This window comes from Eurypyga helias, unplaced genomic scaffold (genome assembly GCF_000690775.1).
Source record: "Eurypyga helias isolate BGI_N326 unplaced genomic scaffold, ASM69077v1 scaffold4785, whole genome shotgun sequence".
Classification (NCBI taxonomy): Eukaryota; Metazoa; Chordata; class Aves; order Eurypygiformes; family Eurypygidae; genus Eurypyga; species Eurypyga helias.
In genome coordinates this window covers 30,815-41,785 of record NW_010250657.1, presented here as the reverse complement: position 1 = coordinate 41,785, position 10,971 = coordinate 30,815, and the positions used below count along the sequence as shown (strand labels likewise).

At 40.5% G+C, this 10,971-nt stretch overlaps 1 protein-coding gene across 1 annotated transcript in view; it reads left to right on the top strand.

Annotated features, from left to right (window-relative positions):
• Positions 1–963: 963 nt before the first annotated feature.
• The window catches only part of LOC104509700 (GREB1-like protein), a gene marked incomplete at its 3' end in the record, with an annotated part of 38,959 nt that continues 28,951 nt past the window's right edge, over positions 964–10,971 (top strand). The window contains 3 exon segments of the mRNA XM_010151735.1: positions 964–1,120; positions 1,349–1,546; positions 9,559–9,735. Of these exon segments, the coding sequence (XP_010150037.1) occupies positions 964–1,120; positions 1,349–1,546; positions 9,559–9,735 (532 nt within the window).

The following is a 10,971-nucleotide window of genomic DNA, read 5'->3' as shown; positions in this document are numbered from 1 at the left end:
TGTAAAACTTCCATGGCCGTCCCACTACTAAAGATTTACATCTGAGAGTCTGTATCCTAAACACGGGCGGCACAAACATAACAGGCTGTGGGCTGTATAATGTCAACCACGGAGAAGTAATGAAATATTTAAGCAGAAGCAGACCATTAAGTTCATAAATTCAACATTGTTATAAACATAGATGTTAATTGTCAAAGCAGGTATTTAAATGATTGTTACCATTATACTGGTATAAAGCAGAGTTTAAAATAAAACGGTTTCACAGGTTTCGTGGTTTGGATGTTACTTATTTGTCACTTCTTTTTACTTACATCTTCTGTTGTAGGAGTGTGATTAGACAATTTTCATTATATGGATCGGACTAGATGTAAATCACAGTGTTACACTGTAGATAAGAGGTGAAGACCTGGAAAACACAGAGACCTTCCATGTCATTTCAGTTAATATTAGCAAGAACAAAACTTCAGGTTATTGGATGTCTCTATGAATTACTTCTCTGCCAGTGATGGCATACTGACAAGTAAAATTATGTTAACACAGTTAGACAACTAGTGATGAAGCCAAACTTGGTGTTTTTAATTTTCTGTGTTACCTTTCCTTCTGTAGTCTACTGTGAGAATCCTAACAAATACAGTAATAATGATTTTATTTACCCTTAATTAAATTCTACACCATGCAGGTTCTTGAGGCTGTTGAGAGGCCGTATATGCAGCAGACATAAAGCAGTGGGTTGGAAATGTGCTAAAAGCTGTTAGCGATACGAGAGGACACAGCCTACCACATTGAGAGAGCAATGTGAACGTGAAGTACTAGTTAGAGGTGTTATTTTCATAGCATGCTTTCTTACTAACTTTGTATCATTGTCATGGTGGTGGTTAACAAGGCCACACTCTTTGTTTGTGAATGCTCTGCATACATGTTTTCCCACACCCTTATCAGATATTTTCTTTGTGTTTTTAGATCATGGGGAATTCATATGCAGGGCAACTAAAATCTGCCCGATTTGAAGAAGCTCTTCATAACTCCATAGAAGCTTCTCTGAGATGTAGCAGCGTTGTCCCACGGCCAATCTTCTCACAGCTGTACCTGGATCCTGACCAGCCTCCTTTCTTGCCGGAAGGTAACCATGAAAGTATGGCCCATTTCCATTGTTGTTTTTCTGTGTGAGAAAAGGGTGGGATACATTTAATTTAAAAAAATTCAAAAGGCCACGCAGCAGTTCGCTGTGTGACACAAAATTTGAATCTTGGGCCTTATTAAGGGGAAAGAATGGCATGCTGATTATTTTATAATACACAGCTAAGTGCCAGTACTGATGAAAAGTTCATTATATTCTTTTATTGCTCAGATGTGAAGCCAAAGGTAGAAGAGTTGGATAAAGAGCTAGTACATCGCTATTCACAAAATGGAAACCTGGACTTTTCTGCCAACCAAACTGTTAATGAAATGGAAGATGAAGAAGAGGATGAAGACATGTCAGATTCAAGTAGTCCACCAATCCCGTATTCACAAAAACCTGCCCCGGAAGGGTCTTGCACTACTGATGGTTGGTGTCCATTCTTTTACATGTGTAATCTTTACAACTAATTATCATTATAATGTGTAGCCTCTGCAGTTAAAAACTCTTGAGCTAGGAAGTCTGGAAATAGAGTTTGCAGTCAAATCCTTAAATCTAAGAAAGTATGGAAAAAGAGGACTTGCTTCAGCACATAAAATGTAATGTATCATCTGGAAGCATTGCCTAAAACTTGCTGGAGCACTTCATTAATTTCTGAAAGCCCCTTATTTTCTTTGGTCATCACTGGTTTACTGTCCTCAAAAAAGTTGCAAGTCAGCATCAGTATGGCTGGTTCTCAATCTGTCCCTAAATTATGCTCAGAAACATTGGTAAAGCTGGATTTAGTTGCTTCCATGGGCAGAAGGAAGAGTTTGGAGAGAGAGAAAATGGAGAAGAGAATTGGTGTTCCTTCTGCTGCCAAGGGGATAAGAGGGAATGGTAGTGGAAGCTTATCTGTTTTGTCTTTGCCACCTGCCTGCAGGCCATTGCTAGTTTACCTTGAGCTGTCCTGATTGCTGTTCTAGATAAGCAAAGTTGATGACAGTATTAGTTTTGTTTGGTTTTAAATGTGCTAAAGAAAGGGTGAGATCATTATGGATATATCTTTTGGACCAAGAAATCTTGATGTAATTGCTCCTTCTTATCTCATAATTGTGCTAACTTCCTTAAGGGAGAAAGATCTATTCATATTTATTAGATGTGCGTCTCTTAAAAACAGCTCCCACCCCCATCAAACCATTGGAAACAAACAACCCTTCCCACCAGGTCCAAAACCAGTTCTTGACATTTTATTCAGTATCTTCCTGATTTATGGGCTTCCTTGTGCAGAGGTCATAAAAAGTTGTAATTTGTAGAATGGTTTTATACCTTATAATAGTGTATGCTTGTATGTGGCCACAGAAGTAAGCACTAGTGACCGGTAATCCTTTGACATTTTGGGGGGGGGTGGGGGGTGGTAATTGGTGGCAAATGTTGATGGTTTTGCTTTTACCCCTTCTGAATGCAGTTTATGTAAGCATGTTTACTCTCCATAAACATGTATGTCCAGTTCCCTGTAATACAAAGAACAGTAAGGCTGACTGCTATGGGAAGCTGGGGAATATTCTTGGGAGATTTTGTAATTCTGCTGCCCTTTGGAGGCTTGTAAATTGGTATGAGCAGAGAAGGAGAAAGTATAAAATGATGTATTCCTAGGAAGGTATTCTAGATTGAGGATAAGTATTGGTAGAGGCTGCAAAATCTCCTGTGGAGAGCAGGAACAGTTCTGATCACTGCTGTTTAGGAAATGTAAAATAAACCGGGTGGGATGCAGAGGAGAACCGACAGGACAGTAAGAGGAAGGCGTTCTATCCAATGAGGCTCTTTGCCTACCAGGACAGCAGCTGAGATGGTGTATGGTTACGCCTTCTGTATGTATCAAAGACAAAACAATAAGGAGGGAGAAGAGCCGGTTGTGCCAACAGGGCCCTGTGGAAGTGTAATGGATGCATAAAATGGTTGTGTATGCATTCAGGTTAATGGTTTAGGGTTCTTTATTGGTGACATGGTTCTAGACCAGCCTGCCAGTAGCGGGAATAGGGCTCAAAACCTTACCTGGCTCCAAGGCCACCATTCATTCCACTGCAAAAGAGCTTCTTCTGTGACTTCAGGAGTCTTTTCTCGGTCTCGCTCACGCATCCTAGTGATCCCTGGTTGCACTTGCACACCCAGACGGAAATGTTAGTTGTGAGTTTCCAGTGTGATGTCTAGGTCTTTCCTTGAGAGGTGCCCTTTCAGCCACGTGTGGGACCATTCAATGTTCACCAGTGCCTTTGCTGCCTCTGCCTAGGATTGCTTCGTAAGGCTGCCCGGCCCGACGTGGCACTGCAAGGAGGTGCCTGGCTGTCAAGCGCTCGCTCCAATGCTGACCTCTGCGCTGTGGCTACATACTGCTCATCACAAGGTTATGCCTAGTTATGCTATAGTTCCGTAACAGCTGTTTAAGAGAGCAGTGGGTCTGTATCTGGAAAAGGGAAGGAAAATAGTTTGGGTTTTGGGGTTTTTTTTCTTTAAATACTGCTAATGATCTGTCAGGACAGTTTCACCTAAGTGTTTAAAACACCCAGGTTCCCAAACACTCACCCTGCAGACTGTATCTCAGCAAGATATTCATCTGATAGCTCATCTTTCACCTCATGAATATGCCCTTCCAAAGATGCAACACAGGGTCGCTGCCACGGTTTACGTCCCTTATCTTAGATATTTAATTACAAAGATAAATAACATTAGGAAAATGGTAAGTAATACTGATAGACTAATCAAAGTCACTGTGTTTGGATCCTTTAAATTAAGCATGTAATTAATTGCTTATCCAAGAGCAAAATATTGGTACTAGAACCTGCCGTTCATCGCTCTGCCTGCTATAAAACCCATCTCCCACCTTCTAGCACAGGTGGAGTGAAACCTTTTCCCTTTTGAAGTACTTGTGCTGTTTGCTTTTCCTGAATTTGGGATTTATGCCATAATCATCACATTATTTTCTGTGGTGACTTGTTCTTTTATTCAGATGGCTGAGTTGCCGATCACGTGGGTGCAGAAAGTAAATGCATCAGTTAAAAAAAAAAAATTGCTTCATAAGTGACAGTTTGTTGGATGTTGCTTCTTAGCTGGCCATAATATTAGATGCCTTCACTCTCCTGCTTTGGAAAGAGCAAATGCATTTGCCATTGATCCTTACTGTTGGTCAGAAGAATAAACTTTTCTTAATCAATAAGAATAATGGTATTTGGGGGATTCACTTATTTTGAGGGGCTTTTTTTTTTTTTTGACTCATCAGAAACTTTTGTAACTAACTTACCTGTTCTGTGAAAATAAGGTTTTCACAACAGTACCTCAAATATGCAAGAAAATAATGCAAGAAGCTGTTCTGAACCACTGTTCTACTTGTTTGCTGTAGCTTTAAAAGAGGCTACTTCTAATTTGTGGAATAGCATTTTATGCAACCTGTGGGAAACACAATAGTAGCACCTTTCTTTTGTTAGTAAATCCTCAATTTACCTGATGCTTAAAGAAGGGGCAAGGTAGTTTCAGAAGCAATTAGGTAAGCAGATACTTAACACCTGATCAATTACTGTGAAGTTACAATAGCAAGTGACAGTGAACAGTAATTCATATGTAATTCTTGGAAGCTAATTCCTTATGCAAATACCCCGTTTATTGCAGTACAACGAGGGGCCAGTACTCCACCTTGAAACTGCTTGGTACTGGTGGGGAAAGGGAAAATGTGTACAGATTTCCTTTTTAAAGACACTCCAGCACTTCTAGGTAGTGACAGTTGTGGGGATACTTTTTCATTTTCATGAAGATGGGACTGGAATAATTTAAATTAAGTGATGTTAGAGAATGCAAATGTGCTTCTCAGAAGCAAAAACTAATGAATTTTCTTTCAAAGAAATGCAGATAATGTCTGTAAAAGCTATTCATTATTCTTTTTTGTGACTGCTTTTGGTATTTGCAAATCTCTTATCAGAATATAAATGCCTGTTCTTTATTTAAAACAAAGCTGAGATCCTGTGGGAAGATGGCTTTTTTTTTTTTAATGGAACAGCTCAGCTGTGTGCTTTTATTTTTTATAATTACACGTTGATAAACAATTTCATAAAGAGAAGATGTTTTGTTTTAGTGGCTTGTGGGTTTTCTCCTCTTCATGCTTGGATGTCCATAGAAGGTGCACAGGTAAATGTGACACTGAAGTGCCATTCTTTTTTCTTAAGCCTTGTACATGTTAGTGCTGCTTGACACAGAAATGTAGGTGCAAGCTCAATTATGAATTAATAGCTATGAAATGTAAATGGATTTTGCATGTACAAAATCTTAAACGTGGGCAGCACAAGTTCTGCTTGTACCTCTGTACATCATGACTTGTCTTTTCTAATGTGGAAATGGTTCTCTCTCACAGATAATTAAATATCAATTCAAAATCATGCAAAACAGAAATGATTGTTTGGGGTCTCTACTAGTTTGAAAAATACAGTTTTCTCTGCTATATATAAAAATATAGCAGAGAAAGAGGTTATTACCTCCCTCCTCTTCCCACAGTCCCCAATTGCGTCCAAATTAATGCTTCTTATGTGGAATTTTCTCATTCGGTTTAAAGAAGCAACAGGAACTTAAAACTGGAAGAGTGATTTGCAGTCCCAAAAGCCAAGGGAAAGAAGGATAATGTAGGGCTCTTGGACATACCATCTACTTGTCTGTGAAGGAAAATTCAAGACTTGTACTGCAGATGAGCAGATTTGCATTCTCTCAGTATCTCCTGGTGGAAGTGAGGCCGAGGTGTCCCTGGCCAAGCCCTGCAGCCCTCCCTGGCTCTCTGGGTGCAGCTGTGGAATAAAGGAGAGGCTCTGAGGCTCTGCCTGTGCCACCCCCTCTTGCTCCTCACCCCTTGGGATCCCTTTCCCCTCTGCAGAAGGGCTGCCAGAGGAAACTGCTTTTAGCCTCAGCCCTGTCATTTGTCTCGCTCCCTCAGAACATGAGGTTTCGCAGTTGCCTGTGAGCTTTGCAGCCCGTCTGTCAGGAAGCTGGTAGCTGTTTCCTACCACTTTTGGCAGAGGTATAGATCCCAAAGGTACTGGATTTCAAGAAGGTTTGTGAAGTTTGGGAGCTGGTTGGATGACATCGTGTCCCCGAACTAGTGTGCCCTGGGGCAGAGAAGCAATTACAGATCTCCTCTGACACAGCCTGAACGTTACAGAGGCATGTGCTGGCCAGACAGTTGACACATGCATACCTCTGATCCAGAGATGTCGCCAGCCAAAGCAGAGGAGGATGCCGGAGGAGGTTGTGCAAGGAGGAAGGGGAACATGGAAGGCATCAGAGAGCACTTTGGGTGGAGTAAGAGATGATGCAGGGGTTGAATCTTAGGTATTTGCAGATTGGGTGGGATAAAGCATTTCTACGGTACAGTCCTACATAACGCAAATGGTGGGAAATATTAAATATATTCAAATCAACAGTCTCTCAGGTAAGAGGCTGCTGTTGCCTGTCATAGCAGACTGAGGTACATCAGATTATCTCAACAGGTGCTCCTAAGATGTTACTGAGTAATGCTTGTAAACCTGTTGGGATGTTGTGGTGGGTTTCCTTAGGGTTTTCCTGCACCTTCTCCTCTGGGGACTCATGCAGAATGGTGATGTGCAGCGGCTCAAAGTGTAGCTGGAGTTGATTTGCCTGGATGACAGCAGAGTCTTTGCTTCTGTCTCAGATGTTGTGGGGTGCTGGAGCATTGTTTCATGTCACTGGGACATCAAAACCCTCTAGCATCCAAAGAGGTTCTGTGTTTCTCATATGAGCTTCAGCCCTCTCAACGTCATGTGCTCTTTCTGCAAACAAGTCTGTATTGAAACTTAACTGTTAACAACATTGACGACCAAAATCCTGCTGTCTTTGGTATCCTAGTATTAATGTGAGTAGCAGTTAATTTAGAAGCCTCCTTTAGCCACTGTTTGTGCTTCTAGGCGTTTCCTGAACATTTTTAGGTAAAGACAAGGCTAAAGAGTAATTGTGTAAAATCACGGGTTTAAATCTCTCTTGAAATCTTACCACACTTGCTGTTTCATAATCCTTATCTACAGATTTCCTGTTTGCCCACATTGTCAGCAGTGGGTAATTTTTCTCTTCTAAATCTAGATGTAGAGTGGTATGCTCCAAGCATGTCACCTGCTCCGATTTCACTGAATGCCTAAATATTTAAACCCAGTTTTGAAAACTGTAGACATAGTACTCAAATGGAATAAATATTTGGATAAGCAAATTCTATTTTGAATGTAAAGGAGTTTTGTTTCTATGTTTATCTGCAACTGTTTCCTTCTAAATTACATTGAAAAGTCCAGGTAATGCTTATCCTGGTACCTCACCTTCCCATTGATTGGGATTAATATGTTTCTAAGGAATACACCTTAAAAAGAGATTAGCATACTAGAATAAAATTGCATCTAATCAGAGTTTTGCTTTAAATATGAGGTTTTAATGCTTTTCCCCTAAACCATAGGTTCCTCATGATTGGTGAGATCTGCTGCTTTTTAAATAAAAACTTTAGGCACATCATTTTAATTCCTTGGCTGGAAGCAGGCACGTGTGAGGGATGAATCCAAGCTAGCTTTCAGCTCGAGTGAGCTGCAGCTGGAACCCAGCTGACTGAATAACTGAAGAAAGTATTTAGCCGAGAACTGGTTCAGCAGACTGTGGGTGTAGGCACAAGACTCAACCTGTGTCAGACCCTGTTTTCAGCATGCTGCTGCTTGCCAAGGGAGTTCATGCTAGCTGACGCTGTGCATTCCAATTTGCACGTGCTTCTGCCTGGTACACTTCTGAGAGAAAACCAAAAAACAACATTAGATTTCACTGTCTTTGCTGAAGTTTTAAATTGTGGGTTTTGGCGTGGTAGGTAGGAGCGCAGACACAGGTAGCAGTAACGGGTGAGGTGGCTGTTGGTTAAGCTGTGATCACATTGTGCTTCCGGATGCTTAGTGTCTTTCTCCAGTGCTTTGACTTTTCTCTACCATTTCTGTAACAACTGTGGACTACTTGAATAATATCTTAAATAAAGTGTAAGTAATATATAGTAGTAATTGAAGTCTTAATAGGTATTACAGTAATTTCAAATTTAATTTGATATGTTGGTTTTTAACAGTAATATTAAAACTGGACATATTATGATTTTTATTTTCTTTCTTTTAAAATACTGATTCATGCAGATGCATGCATGTGTTGTCTGTGTTGTGATATTTCTATGGCTGTAGTGAAAGAGAGGTGGTCAGTGGATTAATGTGTGATGCCTTTGGACATCCTGAAATACGAGGGGTTTCCACTGGCTTGTGCTGGGAGAGGTGTGAGGCCAGACTGTAGCACTGATCTTGCAGCTGGAGAAGTGAGACTTGGAGGGGAACACAGCATAACAGCCTGGTTCTTCGTAAAACTCGGTAGTGCTTTCACTGAATTCTGCGTAAGGGAGATCGGAAAGCTCAGTCTGATTGTATCCTTTCCTGTGGAGGAAGCCATATGACTGTTGCTTTCTCTCACGCCTGGTACTTCTGTGGTTGAAAGTTGGAGTTGCTCAAGAAAAACAATATGATGGAGCCGTACTAGAAGTGATGGGTGATTGTGACCCCTGTGAGTCCAGTGCTGAAACTAATGGAAGAGTTTTTGAATGCTGTTAGTTTGCTTAGTCAGAAGAATTTGACATTGAAGTTGGTTTGGGTATGAGCAAAAGATTAGACCAGTTAGACCTCCAGAGATCCCATAATTGCTCTGTGATCCCAAGTGCCCTAAGCTGTCCCACCCAGCCTTTGTCCCATGCAGTCCATTGAGAATCAAGAGAGTCAGTTGGACACTTATGGAAAACATGCTGTACATCTGTAAAACCATTGAATTAATCTTTTGCTTGCTGGAATTCCTAAAATGTATAGACAAGTGAAAAATTCGATTTTGGATTATAATTCTTTTAGTAGTCAGTACTAAACTTCAGTCATCAATTTTTATCATTCCTTTGTATTACTTAGCGATGTTTATGCACCAATGCCAGCCTGGTACGAGCAACAAAGACAAATTTGCTTGTCTTGAAATACTGTAAACTAAAATTTGGCAGAGGAAAAGTATTCTTTGAAATGATTTAAGAGCTGTTTTCTGTTACAAAATCAGAAACTTCCCTTCTTATTTTGAATATTTTTGAAAAATTGAGTTTCTGAGCCATTTGTTGTCTAATCTTTAGACACTTACTTCTCTGTCTGAATGTGTCTGGGATCTTTTTAAAATAATGTTTATCTGTTGTCTCTGAAACCCCGAGCTAGTGGACCTGATGAGATGCTATCTCCATTTCCTCTATTTCCCTTAAAAAGGTAATATTAAAACTCCCAGTTACAGCATCAAGGTGTGAAGCCCCATTTGGTTTTGGAACTGATAAAAAGAAGAAAATGAAATGAAATCTTTCGAAGATTTATCATTTGTTTTGTTTTGTTTTGTAGGTTTTTGTCAAGCAGGCAAGGATTTACGGTTAGTATCTCTGTGCATGGAGCAAATTGATATCCCAGCAGGCTTCCTGTTAGTAGGAGCCAAATCTCCCAACCTTCCTGAGCACATTCTAGTCTGCGCTGTTGACAAACGGTTTTTGCCAGATGATCATGGAAAAAATGCACTTTTAGGTAAGAGATCTTTTCTTTTTTTCTTTGTGTCATAATAATTCAGAGAAAAAGATCAGTTCATAATTACCTAAAGTCATTTCAGCTAATGACCTTCTATTAGAAATAGATTGAGGATGGGGTTGGTTTTATTAAATTAAATCCATAGCTGAACCTGCCTCAAAAGCCCATTTTAAAACAAGTCCCTGATTCCACAATTAACCACAATCGAGTCTTAGTGATTTCTGCGTGGGCAGAAGCCAGTTGCAGCCCTGGCATTCTAAATGTGAACTGTCTGCATACTCTTTATCTCCACTGATGCTTACAGCGTTTTCGTTTAAGAAGAAATACGCTCATGCAACTGTAGAAGATGAGCTATCTATTTTTCTGTGGATTAAGGGACAAATTCTGCCCTTGGCTTCACCAGGAACATTGTTCTCAGTAAGAGCTCTGAGGGCCATTTGCCTCTCAAAATCTAATACATAGGCAAAAAAACCCCCTCCATTTACATCATAATTGGTTACATTTATGAGCTTTAAAATTTTCATATGAGAATGCTTCTTGGTGAATGAAGACAGACATATGTGCATCTAGATTTCATGACTGGCTCACAACTGGTACACATTTTAACAGGCCAGTAAAAGTGATTTAATGTATTTTGGCTCCCTTAGCCTGTTTTGGACTTACTCTGTCATTTCTCTCTCCAGTCATTGTGCTGCATAGAATATATTCATAAAGACCTTTCACCAAGGAAGAAATTACAATAAAGCATAAATACCCTGTTTAAATTCTCCTCCAGACTACCAATATTTTGCACAACTATTGAAAACTCCTTTTTGTACTTACGAGCTTTAATGTTATTTCTCCCTTAAACCCATTTAAGACGCTACTACACACTGTAAACCTTTGGACTGAAGGCAGAAATCCCACTGGCCTGAGTTAGATGGGAGCTGTGGTATGGTGTGCCCTTGCTGGGATCATGGGGTGCCCTGGTGTATACTGCCATCCCCAGAGGAGCTGCTCCCTCACTGAGCAGAGGGTGCGTCAAGAGTTGATCAGTAAGAACTGTCTGACAGACAGACAGATGGTGTTTAGTCTGATTAAATGTGGTACTACTTGTCTGTTAGTAAGCCTTCCTCCCCCGCCTCAGCTTTGTATCAAGCTACCATCCCTGGTACCATTTGATAATGAGCCTCGTGACTGACAACTCTGCTCTGCCATGGCCGATGCTACGTATTTAAATGCCTCCAGGCTTGTGCA